General features: G+C 40.3%; 1 protein-coding gene across 5 annotated transcripts in view; it reads right to left on the bottom strand.

Annotated features, from left to right (window-relative positions):
* The window catches only part of FKBP5 (FKBP prolyl isomerase 5), a 122213-nt gene that overhangs the window by 65990 nt on the left and 38327 nt on the right, over positions 1-17896 (bottom strand). For 3 of the 5 annotated variants that reach the window (XM_005223348.5, XM_024983659.2, XM_059880395.1), the window contains one exon: positions 5857-5982. In XM_005223348.5, coding sequence (XP_005223405.1) covers positions 5857-5961 — 105 coding nt within the window. In that variant the 5' untranslated portion in view covers positions 5962-5982. Of the gene's footprint in view, positions 1-5856; positions 5986-17896 lie in introns of all 5 variants that reach the window. The other 2 variants (XM_005223349.5, NM_001192862.1) reach the window with 1 other exon arrangement.

Raw genomic sequence — 17896 nt, forward strand, 5'->3', positions numbered from 1 at the left:
CCAAAGAATGCTCAAACTACCGCACAATTTGCACTCATCTCACATGCTAGCAAGGTACTGCTCAAAACTCTCCAAGCTAGGCTTCAGCAGTACGCGAACTGTGAACTTCCAGATGTTCAAGCTGGATTTAGAAAATGCAGAGAACCAGAGGTCAAATTGCCAACATCTGCTGGATCAGTCAAAAAAGCAAGAGAGTTCCAGAAAAACATCTACTTCTGCTTTATTGACTACGCCAAAGCCTTTGACTGTGTGAATCACAACAAACTGTGGAAAATCCTTAAAAGAGATGGGAATACCAGACCACTTGACCTGCCTCCTGAGAAATCTGTATGCAGGTCAAGAAGCAACACTTAGAACTGGACATGGAAAAACAGACTGGTTCAAAATTGGGAAAGGAGTACATCAAGGTTGTACATTGTCACCCTGCTTATTTAACATATGCAGAGTACATCATGCAAAATGCTGAGCTGGATGAAGCACAAGCTGGAATCAAGATTGCTGGGAGAAATACCAATAACCTCAGATATGCAGATGACACCACCCTTATGGCAGAAAGCGAAGAAGAACTAAAGAGTCTCTTGATGAAAATAAAAGAGGAGAGTGAAAAAGTTGGCTTAAAACTCAACATTCAGAAAACTAAGATCACGGTTTCCGATCCCATCACTTCATGACAAATAGTTGGGGAAACAGTGCAGACTTTTTTGGGGGGCTCTAAAATCACTGCACATGGTGACTGTAGACATGAAATTAAGAGACACTTACTCCTTTAATATGCTGTCTATACACAGACAGCATATTAAAAAAGCAGAGAAATTACTTTGCCGACAAAGGTGAGAATGGTCAATGCTATCATTTTTCCAGTAGTCATGTATGGATGTGAGAGTTGGACTATAAAGAAAGCTGAGCACTGAAGAACTGATGCTTTTGAACTGTGGTGCTGAATACTCTGTTGAGTCCATCAGACTGCAAGGAGATCCAACCAGTCAATCCTAAAGGAAATCAGTCCAGAATATTCATTGGAAGGACTGATGCTGAGGCTGAAACTCCAACTCTTTGGCCACCTGACACGAAGAACTGACTCACTGAAAAGAAAGCCTGATGCTGGGAAAGATCAAAGGCGGGCAGAGAAGGTGACGAAAGAGGATGAGACAGCCGCATGGCATCACTGACTAGATGGACATGAGTTTGAGTAAGCTCCGGATGCTGGTGATGGACAGGGAAGCCTGGCATGCTGCAGTCCATGGGGTCACAAAGAGTCAGACACGACTGAGCAACTGAACTGAACTGATTTTTTGGCCGTGCTGCACAGCATGCAAGACCTGAGTTCCCTGACCAGGGATCGAACCTGTGCTCCTGCAGTAGTCTGGTGTCTTAACCACTGGACTATTAGGGAAGTCCACAGACCTATTTAATCTTAACCAAAAGCCCTATGGTGAAACCTGAGGCTTTAGACAGTGATAGATGGTAAGATTTAAAGGGTTTACAATCTCAAAATGTTTCTTACAGGCCTAAAAATCTTATTGGATTTACTCCCTAGAACAAAGCAGGGCCTGAGGCAAGTTGTTCTCTGCACCAGTGCTCTGAAAAGATAAAAGAGCAGAAGATAACAACCTGCAGAATTTCCATGGTCTTGAGAGGCATTCTGGAGTTTGGGATGAGTAATTCACACATCATGGTCAACAAAAGACTCCGAAATGCAGTACTTGGATGTAATTTCAAAAATGACAGAATGATCTCTGTTCGTTTCCAAGGCAAACCATTCAATACCACAGTAATCCAAGTCTATGCCCCAACAAGTAACACTGAAGAAGCTGAAGTTGAACAGTTCTAGGAAGACCTACAAGACCTTTTAGAACTAACACCCAAAAAAGATGTCCTTTTCATTATAGGGGACTGGAATGCAAAAGTAGGAAGTCAAGAAACACCCGGAGTAACAGGCAAATTTGGCCTTGGAGTACAGAATGAAGCAGGGCAAAGGCTAATAGAGTTTTGCCAAGAAAATGCACTGGTCATAGCAAACACCCTCTTCCAACAACACAAGAGAAGACTCTACACATGAACATCACCAGATGGTCAACACCGAAATCAGACTAATTATATTCTTTTCAGCCAAAGATGGAGAAGCTCTATACAGTCAACAAAAACAAGACCAGGAGTTGACTGTGGCTCAGATCATGAACTTCTTACAGGCAAATTCAGATTGAAATGGAAGAAAGTAGGGAAAACCACTAGACCATTCAGGTATGACCTAAATCAAATCCCTTATGATTATACAGTGGAAGTGAGAAATAGATTTAAGGGCCTAGATCTGATAGAGTGCCTGATGAACTATGAACAGAGGTTCGTGACATTGTACAGGAGACAGGGATCAAGACCATCCCCATGGAAAAGAAATGCAAAAAAGCAAAATGGCTGTCTGGGGAGGCCTTACAAATACCTGTGAAAAGAAGAGAACCAAAAAGCAAAGGAGAAAAGCAAAGACATAAGCATCTGAATGCAGAGTTCCAAAGAATAGCAAGAAGAGATAAGAAAGGCTTCCTCAGTGATCAATGCAAAGAAATAGAGGAAAACAACAGAATAGTAAAGACTAGAGATCTCTTTAAGAAAATTAGAGGGAACCAAATGTACCAAGGGAACACTTCATGCAAAGATGGCCACAATAAAGGACAGAAACGCTATGGACCTAACAGAAGCAAAAGATATTAAGAAGAGGTGGCAAGAATACACAGAAGAACTGTACAAAAAAGATCTTTATGACCAAGATAATCACGATGGTGTGATCACTGACCTAGAGCCAGACATCCTGGAATGTGAAGTCAGGTGGGCCTTAGAAAGCATCATTACGAACAAAGCTAGTGGAGGTGATAGAATTTCAGTGGCGCTATTCCAAATCCTGAAAGATGATGCTGTGAAAGTGCTGCAGTCAATATGTCAGCAAATTTGGAAAACTCAGCAGTGGCCACAGGACTGGAAAAGGTCAGTTTTCATTCCGATCCCAAAGAAAGGCAATGCCAAAGAATGCTCAAACTACTGCACAATTGCACTCATCTCACACGCTGGTAAAGTAATGCTCAAAATTCTCCAAGCCAGGCTTCAGCAATATGTGAACCGTGAACTTCCAGATGTTCAAGCCAGTTTTAGAAAAGGCAGAGGAACCAGAGATCAAATTGCCAACATCTGCTGGATCATCGAAAAAGCAAGAGAGCTCCAGAAAAACATCTATTTCTGCTTTATTGACTATGCCAAAGCCTTTGACTCTACGGATCACAATAAACTGTAGAAAATTCTGAAAGAGATGGGAATACCAGACCACATGACCTGCCTCTTGAGAAACCTGTATGCAGGTCAGGAAGCAAGAGTTAGAACTGGACATGGAACAACACACTGGTTCCAAATAGGAAAAGGAGTACATCAAGGCTGTATATTGTCACCCTGCTTATTTAACTTCTATGCAGAGTACATCATGAGAAACACTGGGCTGGAAGAAGCACAAGCTGGAATCAAGATTGCCAGGAGAAATATTAATAACCTCAGATATGCAGATGACACCACCCTTATGGCAGAAAGTGAAGAAGAACTAAAAAGTCTCTTGTGAAAGTGAAAGTGGAGAGTGAAAAAGTTGGCTTAAAGCTCAACATTCAGAAAACAAAGATCATGGCATCTGGTCCCATCATTTCATGGGAAATAGATGGGGAAACAGTGGAAACAGTGTCAGACTTTATTTTGGGGGGGCTCAAAAATCACAGCAGATGGTGACTGCAGCCATGAAATTAAAAGACGCTTCTTCCTTGGAAGGAAAGTTATGACCAACCTAGATAGCATATTGAAAAGCAGAGACATTACTGTGCCAACAAAGGTCCATCTAGTCAAGGCTATGGTTTTTCTAGTGGTCACGTATGGATGTGAGAGTTGGACTGTGAAGAAAGCTGAGCACCGAAGAATTGATGGTTTTGAACTGTGGTGTTGGAGAAGACTCTTGAGAGTCCCTTGGACTGCAAGGAGATCCAACCAGTCCGTTCTGAAGATCAGCCCTGGGATTTCTTCGGAAGGAATGATGCTGAAGCCGCAACTCCAGTCCTTTGGCCACCTCATGCGAAGAGTTGACTCATTGGAAAAGACTGATGCTGGGAGGGATTGGGTGCAGGAGGAGAAGCGGGCGACAGAGGATGAGATGGGCGGATGGCATCACTGACTCGATGGACGTGAGTCTGAATGAACTCTGGGAGTTGGTGTTGGACAGGGAGGCCTGGCGTGCTGCGATTCATGGGGCAGCAAAGAGTCGGACACGACTGAGCAACTGAACTGAACTGAACTGAATTCACAGAGCTACAAGGTTGAAAGCCCTCTGAATGAAGATAGCATGGTACACATCTATAATGCTAAAGTCTTTATTTTACAGGTCTTCAAACTTTGGCTTAGCATATAGCAAGCAAATAGTAAAACATGTATATTCAGAAGAGATTGATGTTTGTGAATATGTGAAGAAAGCTTTCACGTAAGCAAGATTAGCCAAAACAAACTAAAAGAAAAAATCTCATTTGCTACTGATAACATAGGTTATATTAAAACTCAGCTTACTGATAATATTTAAATAGTTCAATCTTTTCAGCAAAAAAATTAACCTTACAAAACCTGAATACATCACAACAGTGTAGGAGAAAAAAGAACTTACTATGACTAAAGCCATTTAACCTCTCTATTATATGGAATAACAACACATATATCTTCCATATATAAATGGAAGAATCAAATGTGCTCTGTCTCAAAAGACCTCTGTGAGGTTTAAAAAAAAACCACTTGTAAACATAGTTACAGAGTGAAAAAAGTGTTTTTAAGGAGGAACACTAATTCAAAAGTGAGATACATTCTCTGATTAAACCTCAAAAAAATGTTTTCATTACACACAGGAACTCTATGTAAAAAACAAATCCTTTTGAACTTTTCAAGTCAACTTTTTTTTCCTTTAAGAAAGTTTTTTTTTAAATTGTCATTAACTAGTTTTAATATTGGAGAAGGCAATGGCACCCCACTCCAGTACTCTTGCCTGGAAAATCCCACAGAGAGAGGAGCCTGGTAGGCTGCAGTCCATGGGGTCGCTAAGAGTCGGACACGACTGATCGACTTTACTTTCACTTTTCACTTTCATGCATTGGAGAGGGAAATGGCAACCCACTCCAGTGTTCTTGCCTGGAGAATCCCAGGGACGGGGCAGCCTGCTGGGCTGCCGTCTATGGGGTCACACAGAGTTGGACACGACTGAGGTGACTTAGCAGCAGCAGCTTTAATATACTTAAATATTAAAATAATTGCCCATTTATACTCTGGTGAGAATAGAGAGAGACAGTCTTTTTGGAGTCAGACATAACATAAATCCTCAGACCTGCATTTACTGAGATATATGATTTGGGGCAAGTTAATTTACATAGCTGGCCCTCAGCTTTACTATCTGTAATCTGGGATTAAAAATAAACCTGCAGTTATAAAGACCAAATGAGAATTTAGCTGTAGCGTTTGGTACTTGGTAAGCCTCAATAAACATAATCCATCTCAATGCTCAGTTGCTCAGTCATGTTTGACTCTTTGCAATCCCATGGACTGTAGTCCACCAGACTCCTCTGTCCATGGGATTCTCTAGGCAAGAATACTGGAGTGGGTTGCCATTTCCCCCTCCAGGGGATCTTCCGAACCCAGAGATGGAACCCACGTCTCTTCCGTCTCCTGCATGGTCAGGCAAATTCTTTACAACTGCACCACTTGGGAAGCCCCAATCCATCTACACCTCCAGCCAAAAACAAAAAAAGATTTTTATTAACAATCTTTCCAGATAGCAAATTTCCTTACATGTCATGGCCTCACCTTTAATACTCCTCTATCTTTTTTGGAGGTAATATCCTCTCCCTGTTCAGCAACAGCTGCTGCAGGGCTTTCTCCATTGTTCTTGGCAGCTTCATCAGTAGTCATTGTCTTTTAAAAGTAGAAAACCTGCTGAGAAGAAACAAATTTTAGCTAGGAGATGTATCACTTCATTATGTATCTTAAAATGCCCCTAGAAGCAGAGCTTTACCTGACCCAAGATTTACATAGGGCCAATAAGGTTAAACACCAAAAAGGAAAATAAAAACGTTTGCTATGAGCATGTACTGACGTCATGAGGCATGTAAATAAAACATCATCCAAATCTTCAATTTCCCATCTAGCTCTGGTCCCAAATTAGAGAGCAGCACAAGTCAGGCTTGGCAGTGATTATATTCCTTAGTATGATTACACATTGAGAAGTAGTCCTTTCAGAACTTGAAAATGTCCTTTTCCTACAACCATATTCTTGACAGAGAATTAAGAACTTATCAGGTGATCTGATAAAAGAAACAGCAATCTATCACAGTGGAAAATAGGACAAGACTTTAGAAAATGATAGACCCCAGTCTGAGCCTCAGTTCCATGTCCATAGTTCATAGTTACTATGAGGCATTAAGGAGATAACAAATGTTAAGGGATGAGCGCAAAGTCATAACCGAAAAATGTAAACATTTATCATGACGATCATTGGTTCTTTTGTAGAGCCACATTTTTCATTTCCTGCTCAAATTTTCCTACAGAATGATGTTCTTCTCTACCATGGCACTCAACGCCTTCCACAACATGACCTTAACCTATGTTTCAGGTCGAGCCTCCAGTACTTTCTTTACTTTCTCACATGTGGCTCACGCTCTAGCCAAACCAGACCAGGCTTCTCCTGCAACAAGTCCTGTGCTTTCCCATCTCCATACTTTGGGCATTCTTTTTCTTTCCCATTCTTCCCTTCATTGTACCTTCCCTCAAATGCTACCTTCATTGTACCAACTTTAACCTTCTATTTTGCAGTTGTCTGCCCTTTACTTTCTTAGCTCTTCCATTGATTTGCATTCTATAATATATTCATAAGAAGACACACAGTGTTTCAGGTACACAAGGTGATTCAGTTATACATATACACATATATTATTTTTGAAATTATTTTCCATTATAGGTTATTACTAGACACTGACTGTTATGACCAACCTAGATAGCATATTAAAAAGCAGAGACATTACTTTGCCAACAAAGGTCCGTCTAGCCAAGGCTATGGTCATGTTTTTCTACTGGTGAGAGTTGGACTGTGAAGAGTTGGACTGTGAGAGTTGGACTGTGATGTGAGAGTTGGACTGTGAAGAAAGCTGAGCACCGGAGAATTGATGCTTTTGAACTGTGGTGTTGGGAAGACTCTTGAGAGTCCCTTGGATTGCAAGGAGATCCAACCAGTCCATTCTAAAGGAGATCAGTCCTGGGTGTTCATTGGAAGGACTGATGCTGAAGCTGAAACTCCAGTATTTTGGCCACCTGATGTGAAGAGTTGACTCATTGGAAAAGACTCTGATGCTGGAAGGCACTGGGGGCAGGAGGAAAAGGGGACAACAGAGGATGAGAAGGGCGGATGGCATCATGGACTCGATGGACATGAGTTTGAGTGAACTCCGGGAGTTGGTGATGGACAGGGAGGCCTGGAGTGCTGCAATTCATGGGGTGGCAAAGAGCTGGACACGACTGAGCGACTGAACTGACTATATAGTTCCCTGTGCTATACAGTAAACCTTTGTTGTTGTTGCATATCTATTTTTTTAATTAGAAATCTAGCATTCTATTCATACTAAGTCAAACAAGTAGAATCAAAATGTCATAAAATTTATAGTTAGGCAAAAATTCTAAGTTTTCTGAAATATATATACTATACATATTGTTTTTACATATATGTATACAAACTTTTCTACTAGTTGATAAAGGCTTAAGAAAGAACATCAAAAAACAAAAAAGAAGAGATGGAAAAACTGGAAAACAAACTAAATGAAATGGGAGCACTGAATATGAAACAGAAAAAGTGGAACAAACGAGATAAAAGTAAAAGATCATCATGTAGTTCAGTTGTTTCCAAACATGGCTGCTCATTAGAAACATATCTGGAGCTCTGAAGAAAAAAAGCAATACCTGGGCATTTTTATTTTTCAAAAATTCCAATAATTCTGATATACATCTGGATTTTAAAAAGTGATTACAGGTTTTTCTATTAAACGGTAGTTTTGGTGATATAGAGTTCTGTTGTTTTTCTGTTGACCAGTCATAATACAATGGTATTAAGAGTTGCACAATCACAATAGTAAAAGATGTTTATCAGTTTTCACAATCAAAACAAACAAACAAAAAGAACAGTTTTCACACTCAATAGCCAGACCAAAAATAGAAGATTATTACAACTGCAAGCCATAATGGAAACATGACTGACCTGGCACTATAAAATAATTATACAATCTGGGGGGTGGTCAAGCAGAGTAAAGTGGTAAGTAGAATTGCATACATGCACATTTTCTCACCTGCCCAGCCAATCTATGTCTGGTGCATTTAATCCATTTACATTTAAGGTAATTATCAATATGTAAGATCCATTACCATTTTCTTAACTGTTTTGGGTTTATTTTCTGCAGGTCTCTTCCTTCTGTTTCCCGCCTAGAAAAGTTCCTTTAGCATTTGTTGTAAAGCTGGTTTGGTGGTGCTAAATTCTCTTAACTTTTGATTGTCTGGAAAGCTTTTGATTTCTCCATCAAATCTGAAGGAGAGTCTTATTGGGTAGAGTATTCTTGGTTGTCGGTTCTTCCTCTTTCATCACTTTAAAGTGCCATTCCCTTCTGGCTTGCAGAGTTTCTGGTGAAAAATCAGCTGATAGCCTGATGGGAGTTCCCCTATATGTCATTTTTCCCTTGTTGCTTTTAATATTTTATGTCTTTAATTTTTGTCAGTTTGATTACTATGTCTTCGTGTGTTCCTCCTTGGATTTATATCCTGCCTGGGACTCTCCACTTCCTGGACTGCTATTTCCTTCCCCATGTTAAGGAGTTTTCAACTATCATCTCTTCACATATTTTCTCAGGTATTCTCTTTCTCTTCTCTTTCTGGGACCCCTATAAAGTGAATGTTGGTGCATTTAATGTCCCAGAGATCTTTTAGGCTGTCTTCAATTCTTTTCATTCTTTTTTCTATATTCTGTTCTGCGGCAGTGGTTCCACCATTCTGTCTTCCAGGCCATTTATCCTTTCTTCTGCCTTAGGTATTCTGCTATTGATTCCTTCTAGTGTATTTATTTTTTTGTCTGTTCTTTAGTTCTTCTCAGTTCAGTTGCTCTTTTGTGTTCACCTCTTTGTGACCCCATGGACTGTAGCACGTCAGGCTTTCCTGTCCATCACCAACTCCTGGAGCTTATTCAAACTCATATTCATGGAGTCAGTGATGCCATTCAACCATCTCATCCTCTGTCATCCCTTCTCCTCCTGCCTTCAATCTTTCCCAGCATCAGGGTCTTTTCCAGTGAGTCAGTTCTTCATATCATGTGGCCAAACTATTGGAGCTTCAGCATCAGTCCTTCCAATGAATATTCAGGACTGATTTCCTTTAGGATTGACTGGTTCGATTTCCCTGCAGTCCAAGAGACTCTCAAGAGTCTTCTCCAACACCACAGTTCAAAAATATGAAGTCTTCAGCACTCAGCTTTCTTTATGGTCCAATTCTCACATCCATACATGACTACCGGAAAAACCATAGCTTTGACTAGAAGGGCCTTTGTCAGTGAAGTAATGTCTCTATTTTTTAATATGTTGTCTAGGTTGGTCATAGTTTTTCTAACTTGGGGCAAGCATCTTTTAATTTCATGACTGCAATTACCATCTGCAGTGATTTTGGAGCCCCCCAAAATAAGTCTGTCACTGTTTCCATTGTTTTCCCACCTATTTGCCACAAAGTGATGGGACTCGATGCCATGATCTTCATTTTTTGGATGCTGAGTTTTAAGCCAGTTTTTCTCTCTCCTCTTTCACCTTTACGAAGAGGCTCTTTAGTTCTTCTTCACTTTCTGCCATAAGAGTGGTATCATCTGCATATCTGAGGTTACTGATATTTCTCCCAGCAATCTTGATTCCAGCTTATGCTTCACCCAGACCAGCATTTTCCATGACATACTGCCATGATCTTCATTTTCTGAATGCTGAGCTTTAAGCCAACTTTTTCACTCTCCACTTTCACTTTCATCAAGAGGCTTTTTAGTTCCTCTTCACTTTCTGCCATAAGGGTGGTGTCATCTGCATATCTGAGGTTATTGAGATTTCTCCCGGCAATCTTGATTCTAGCTTGTGCTTCTTCCAGTCCAGCGTTTCTCATGATGTACTCTGCACAGAAGTTAAATAAGCAGGGTGACAACATACAGCCTTGACGTACTCCTTTTCCTATTTGGAACCAGTCTGTTGTTCCATGTCCAGTTCTAACTGTTGCTTCCTGACCTGCATACAGATTTCTCAAGAGGCAGATCAGGTAGTCTGGAATTCCCATCTTTTTCAGAATTTTCCACAGTTTATTGTGATCCACACAGTCAAAGGCTTTGGCATAGTCAATAAAGCAGAAATAGATGTTTTTCTGGAACTCTCTTGCTTTTACCATGGTCCAGCGGATGTTGGCAATTTCATCTCTGGTTCCTCTGCCTTTTTTAAAACCAGCTTGAACATCAGGGAAGTTCACGGTTCACATATTGCTGAAACCTGACTTGGAGAATTTTGAGCATTACTTTACTGGCATGTGAGATGAGTGCAATTGTGTGGTAGTTTGAGCATTCTTTGGCATTGCCTTTCTTTGGGATTGGGATGAAAACTGACCTTTTCCAGTCCTGTGGCCACTGCTGAGTTTTCCAAATTTGCTGGCATATTGAGTGCAGCACTTTCACAGCATCATCTTTCAGGATTTGAAATAGCTCAACTGGAATTCCATCACCTCCACTAGCTTTGTTCGTAGTGATGCTTTTTAAGGCCCACTTGACTTCACATTCCAGGATGTCTGGCTCTAGGTGAGTGATCACACCATTGTGATTATCTGGGTTGTGAAGATCTTTTTTGTACAGTTCTTCTGTGTATTCTTGCCATCTCTTCTTAATATCTTCTGCTTCTCTTAGGTCCATACCATTTCTGTCCTTTATCAAGTCCCATCATTTCATGGGAAATAGATGGGGAAACAGTAGAAACAGTGTCAGACTTTATTTTGGGGGGCTCCAAAATCACTGCAGATGGTGGCTGCAGCCATGAAATTAAAAGACGCTTACTCCTTGGAAGGAAAGTTATGACCAACCTAGATAGCATATTCAAAAGCAGAGACATTACTTTGCCAACAAAGGTCCATCTAGTCAAGGCTACGGTTTTTCCTGTGGTCATGTATGGATGTGAGAATTGGACTGTGAAGAAGGCTGAGCGCCGAAGAATTGATGCTTTTCAACTGTGGTGTTGGAGAAGACTCTTGAGAGTCCCTTGGACTGCAAGGAGATCCAACCAGTCCGTTCTGAAGGAGATCAGCCCTGGGATTTCTTTGGAAGGAATGATGCTAAAGCTGAAACTCCAGTACTTTGGCCACGTCATGCAAAGAGTTGACTCATTGGAAAAGACTGATGCTGGGAGGGATTGGGGGCAGGAGGAGAAGGGGATGACAGAGGATGAGATGGCTGGATGGCATCACTGACTTGATGGACATGAGTCTGGGTGAACTCTGGGAGTTGGTGATGGACAGGGAGGCCTGGCATGCTGCGATTCATGGGGTCGCAGAGTCGGACATGACTGAGCGACTGGACTGAAATGACTGCAAATAAGCAGGGTGACAATATACAGCCTTGACGTACTCCTTTCCCAATTTGGAACCAGCCTGTTGTTCCATGTCCAGTTCTAAGTATTGCTTCTTGACCTGCATACAGATTTCTCAGGAGGCAGGTCAGGTGGTCTGGTATTCCTATCTCTTTTAAGGATTTTCCACAGTTTGTTGTGATCCACACAGTCAAAGGCTTTGGCATAGTCAATAAAGCAGAAATAGATGTTTTTCTGGAACTCTCTTGCTTTTTCGATGATCCAATGGATGTTGGCAATTTGATCTCTGGTTCCTCTGCCTTTTCTAAATCCAGCTTGAACATGTGGAAGTTCTCGGTTCACATACTGTTGAAGCCTGGCTTGGAGAATTTTGAGCATTACTTTGCTAGTGTGTGAGCTAAGTACAATTGTGCAGCAGTTTGAAAATTCTTTGGCATTGTCTTTCTTTGGGATTGGAATAAAAACTGACCCTTTCCAGTCCTGTGGCCACTGCTGATTTTTCCAAATTTGCTGGCATATTGAGTACAGCACTTTCACAGCATCATCTTTTAGGATTTCAAATAGCTCAGCTGGAATTCTATCACCTCCACTAGCTTAGTTCTTCTAGGTCTTTGATAAAACATTTCTTCATCTTCTCCATTTTTTCCCCAAGATTCTGGATTATCTTCACTATCACTACTCTGAATTCTTTTCTGGAAGGTTGCCATCTCCACTTCATTTAGTTGTTTTTCTGGGGTTTTATCTAGTCCCTTCATCTGGGACATAACTTTCTGCTTTTTCATTCTAATGAACTTTCTGTAATGTGCTTTTTGTTTTAGCTGCTGTGGGACTGTGGTTCTTCTTGCTTCTTCTGTCTGACCTCTGATGGAGGAGGCTAAGAGGCTTGTGTAAGCTTCCTGATGGGAGGGACTGGTGGTGGGAAAAACTGAGTCTTGCTCTGATGAGCATGGCCTTACTCAGTAAAGCTTTAGTCCAACTATCTGCTGATAAGTGGGGTTGCACTCCCTCCCTGGCAGTTGTTTGGCCTGAGACAAATCAGCCCTGGGCTCTATAGTACAGTTAACAGGGACCTTCAAAAGGGCTTACACCAAGGGGGACATTGCCCCCGTCCCTGTGGCAAGGCCCTGCCAACCCACGCCTGCACAGGACACCCTCCAACACCAGCAGGTAGTTTTGGTTCAGCCTCCTGTGGAGCCACTTGCTCCTTTCTTCTAGACCTTGGTGTGCACAAGATTTTGTTTGTGCCCTCCAAGACTGGAGTCTCTGTTTCCCCCAGTCCTGTGGAGGTCTTGTAATCCAATACTGCTGGCCTTCAGGGTCAGATTTCCTGGGGATCCCCAGTCCCTTTGTTGGATCCCCAGCTCACCCACCTGGCAGGTATGGGATTTTATTTTATCATGATTGCACCCATCCTACCATCACGCTACAGCTTCTTCTTTGTCTTTGGACATGGGATATCTTTTTTTGGTCAGTTACATCGTCCTCCTATAAATGGTTGTTGAACAGCTAGTTGGGATTTTGGTGTTCTTGCAGATGAGCACACATCCTTCTAGTCTGCCATCTTGAACCAGAAGGCCCAGATTTAAGAGATCCCTAAGAGCAGGGCCATGGTTTGTCCTTATTTAGATTCTCCAGAACACCTCTACCTTTTAGACTGATAAGACAGAAAGGGCAAAGAATTTGGAGCTCCTTACAAGCTGTGTGATGTTGTTTACTTTTAATTTCTCCAAGCCTTTTATCTCTACCTGTGTAATCAGAATAACAGTAACATCTCCTTTCACAGAGTGACTTTCTGGATTAAATGATATGATGTTTATGTTAAAAGTATACTAGCTCTTATTATCATCAATCATCTAAAATGACAGACACCTTTTCATGCAAGGCAAATACTGAAAAGCTAATCAACAAACAAAAAACATCTCACTGCCTGCTGTCATGATGAATTTCCTAACAGCTCTAGTGGCTGAGCAGGAAAAGTCAAGACTTAGTAACTTCCACAGTTATTCGTTATTAGGCTAATAATGGACGTTAAGGTTCCCTAAGTCACTGTGGGATCCTCTTGCCTACACAGTCAAAAAGAACTATTTTATACTTGTGACAAATGTCTTATTGATAAAACTGATGATTAAACAACTAAATGTATCTTAACTCACTTCCAGTTGACCTAAACTTACTTCAATGTCAACAAAGACACAAATCAAACTTTGCTGTACTCAAAAATCTTCAAAGAGAACACCAAAAACCAGGGGCTAAGCCCCTTTGCTTTATTTACTAGTACAGTTTATACCAGACACCAAAGATCCAAATGCTTGGCTCAGGGTAAGGGAAAGGTCAGAACAAAGTGTTCTCAAACAAACAACAACAAAAACTAAGTACCTAGTTGTTGTATGTGATGCTGGGCAAGACAGGAAAATTAGATGAACAAGATTTGTACCCAAATTCCAGTAACCTACCACTCACAAAACACTTCTCTCATGCATAGAAATTTGCAGAAAGCGCTTCAAAAACAGGGAGAAAAGATCTTTTAAACATTTTGGAGGTCGGGCTTTACAGATACATTGACATCCATCAGTAAACCCCTAGGAAAACCACATCAATAAACAAGTTAAAACCATCAAGTGAGAGGTTATTAGGGAACAGGACAGTCAGAGGGTCTTGAAGCATGACCCTACAGACTACTTATACTTAAAAAAAGGAAAAGGGCTTTCCAGTGGAGTGGTCTGATCACACAAGTAACCTACATAGTGACCAAACTCTGCATCTTCTTTAACACAGGCTGGTGTATCACTGTGCCTCCTGCTGTGATGTAATAGGAAGTATACAAGTGGTATTCCTACCAAAAATGTTTAACCTGAAACTAAGCAAGAAGAAAAGACAAAAGTAGGGTGTAGAACATTCTACAAGACAACTGGCTTAGACTCCTCAAAATGTTAATGTTATAAAAGAAAAAACATTTAAAGAAAGGAAAGGGGCCTGCTCTGGTTTAAAAAGACTAAAGAGACACAACTACCAAATGCAATGTGTGATCCTTGGCTAGATATCGGATTAGGAGGAACAAAAATTTACAGAAGCAAATTTTGAGGAAAATTTGGAAAAACAGACTATATATTACCTTACCATTGTTGTATAATGTTAGCTTTCTAGAGTGTGATATAGTATTGTGGTTCTGTATAGAATAATCTCCTCATTCTTAGTGGAGACATACTGAAGCATTTAGGGATGAGGTGCCATGACGTGTGCCTCGTACTTTCAAATTATTGACGGCCTGTGTGAGCACAAACAGCTAAAAACAAAGCATTCAGAAAGCACGAACGCAACACATCCAAAGGCAAGGCCTTTCTTCTGAATGTTCGTCATTTGGTGTTCAGCTAAACTTTCAGATGAAAACTCTGTGATTCAAAAAAACATTTCCTTTTGGTTCTAACCCTCCCCTTTAGAAACAGTGGCTTGCTCAAATTCAAATAAATAGGGAACTTGTATACATTGATTTGCAAGCTTTACAAATCTCAGTTGATAAAAGAATTTGCTCTTCAGTTTTGGTTCTAACACTTGAAGGGATACAAATAACCTTCATGATCTGAAAATGATTTTGACCAGTATGGAGTCCACGTGAAAAGAAGTAGCACAAATAATTAAAACACAAAGATAAAAACCAAACTAAAGCTTTGTTGAACTTTCAAAGGCAGATGAATCTGGAAGAATAAATAAATAAACTGAACTTTCTAAGTATTTACCCTTAATTCCAGTTATGCCATCTGATACAGATTTTTGAATCAGACAAAACAAATAAAAACTTCTCTGATCCAGTGTTACATGAAAAAAAGGCTGTAAGAACAGATAATTCCTAAAAACCAACTGGACACACTGAGAAAGTTTCACTTTTTTTATAAGAGAGCTGTGTCTTTGTTCCCTACCCTATATTTATTCTGGATTTAAAATCACTCTGTAGCTATGGATATTAATCTATGATAAAGCTTACTGTTCTGAACTGTCTAAAGGGGGAAACTGCTGCCCAGTGCCTCAGAAAGAGAACACACAGTTCGTTCTGTTATGGATAAGCATGCATTCTCCAAAGTGCTGGTCAGCAAACACCTGAGACAGCACAGAAAAATGAGACTATGTTGAGCATTTCATCAACAGTGCACTGAAAACTTCAATTTACCTAACTATATTGTCATATTCCCCCAAGTGAGAAATCATTCTAAAGGTTTTTCCACTAAATTAACCTTGCATATTACATACTCTACTCATTGTTCTCTTTGTTAAAATATATGTATCTTGTATCAAAGATTATCCTACTGTCTAGCAAGAGTTTTCACAAAGAAGGCAGAAAAGAATAGAGAAACTGGCTACTTTGGTAGGAGCACAGAAAATTACATTTTTTAGTACCACATATGTCTGAGCCATAAAGGTTTTTAGTCTCCTAAAACTAAAGCACAAAAGGAAGAAAACACAAGGAAGGGCTTAAGACTGAATGCAGTGTAAGTGCATCCTAATTTTGAGAATATTCATGAAAGGATGAACTGGAAAGCCCTCATTTACTTTCAATCCCAGGCCAGTAACACTCAAGTCCAGTCACAGAGGAGCGTCAGGAGGATTTATCTATCTATAGACAATACATACATATAAAAGACAGGATATACGTGCACACACAGGAAGCAACACCAAATGTATAGACTATACGTCTATATGAAATCGCACACTGTATCTATTCACCTATGTCCCTCCAGTTATTCGGTTCTTTACACTGGGGTGGGGAATGGAGAGATGACAAAAAACACTCTAAGACATGTTCATACATTTACTTTTCCTCCTTTAAAAAAGAAACCTCCAAGAACATATGCAAACAACCAATAAGTACATGAAAAGATGTTCAGCATCATTATTCATAAAGGAAATGCAAATCAAAATCACAATAAGATAGCACTTCACACCCATCAGGATGGTTATTATCAAAAAAGGGAAAGTGTTGGTGAAGATGTAGAGAAATCGGAACCCTCATGCACTGCTGGTAGTAATGTAAAATGGTGCAGCTTCTGTGGAAAGGTTTGGTGGTTCCTCAAAATATTAAACGTAAAATTACCATAGGATTCAGCCATTCCACTCCTGGGTATGTACCCAAAAGAAGTAAAACCAGAGACTCAAACAGGTATAGCAGCATGATGCACAAAAGCCAAAAGCTTAGAAAAAAATCCAAGTGTCCATAAACAAAATATGGCTATGTGTGCAGTATGAATTATATATGTTAAAATGAATATTATCTGGCCATAAAAAGGAATGAAATGCTGATACATACTACAATGTGGAGGAACCTGAAAATGTTATGCTAAGTAAAATAAGACACAAAAGGACAAATATTGTATAATTTTACATATATGAAGTATATAGAATAGGCAAGTTTACAGAGACAGAAAATAGAATAAAGATTACCAGGGGCTGGGAGAGCAGAGAATAGAGAGTAGTGGTTTAATGGATACAGAGTGTCTTTTGGGGGAGATATAAAGGTTCTGAAAAAGAGTGGTGATAACTGCTCAGCAACGTGAAGTACGTAATGCCACTGCACTCTCCTTAGTCCTCTGACCTTCCCCTTAATTGAGGACACCTTCTGCACTTCCAGTGCAATCCCACAGTTCTGAGTTGAGCCTCCAGAAGCGTTCTGCATCAATTCTGGAGGGAGAGACCAAAGATTCCGGGATGTCCAATCATAAAGATGGGAGAGGAAAAAGAATCCTAAATTGAACTACCACTTGATAGCTACAAATTGCTTCCTCCTTTATTGTCTCTCTCAGATGCATACAATGCTTTGGTAAATTCACTTTTCCCAGTAATTATTGAAGAAAGCAAAGTTAATAGACCAAATTTATAGTTACTCCTGTCACTAACCATTTACTTGGGTAAATTACTGTTCTTAAATGAGTAGGAGGCAAAGAGTTAAATTAGTATTAAAACAAAACAAAACAAAAAATCTAGAAAACACGAGAACATCCAAATGGCAAATGTTGAAAGACAGGACCAAGGTCAACTTTCTCCCTCTGAAATGGCACTGGAGAGATAGAAAAACTCATAAAGCTCTGAGCTTGAAAACAAGAAAAAATGTATCCCTGAACTAGAACGCAGAAGAGATCAGTCCCAAGGAGAGAACAAAGAGCAAACTGCCTTCTAAACACCAGCTATAACAGCTCTTCCCAAGGGAACCTGGACACCCTCCCAAAGAGCAGAGAAAT

Source organism: Bos taurus, chromosome 23 (genome assembly GCF_002263795.3).
Source record: "Bos taurus isolate L1 Dominette 01449 registration number 42190680 breed Hereford chromosome 23, ARS-UCD2.0, whole genome shotgun sequence".
NCBI classification, from domain to species: domain Eukaryota; kingdom Metazoa; phylum Chordata; class Mammalia; order Artiodactyla; family Bovidae; genus Bos; species Bos taurus.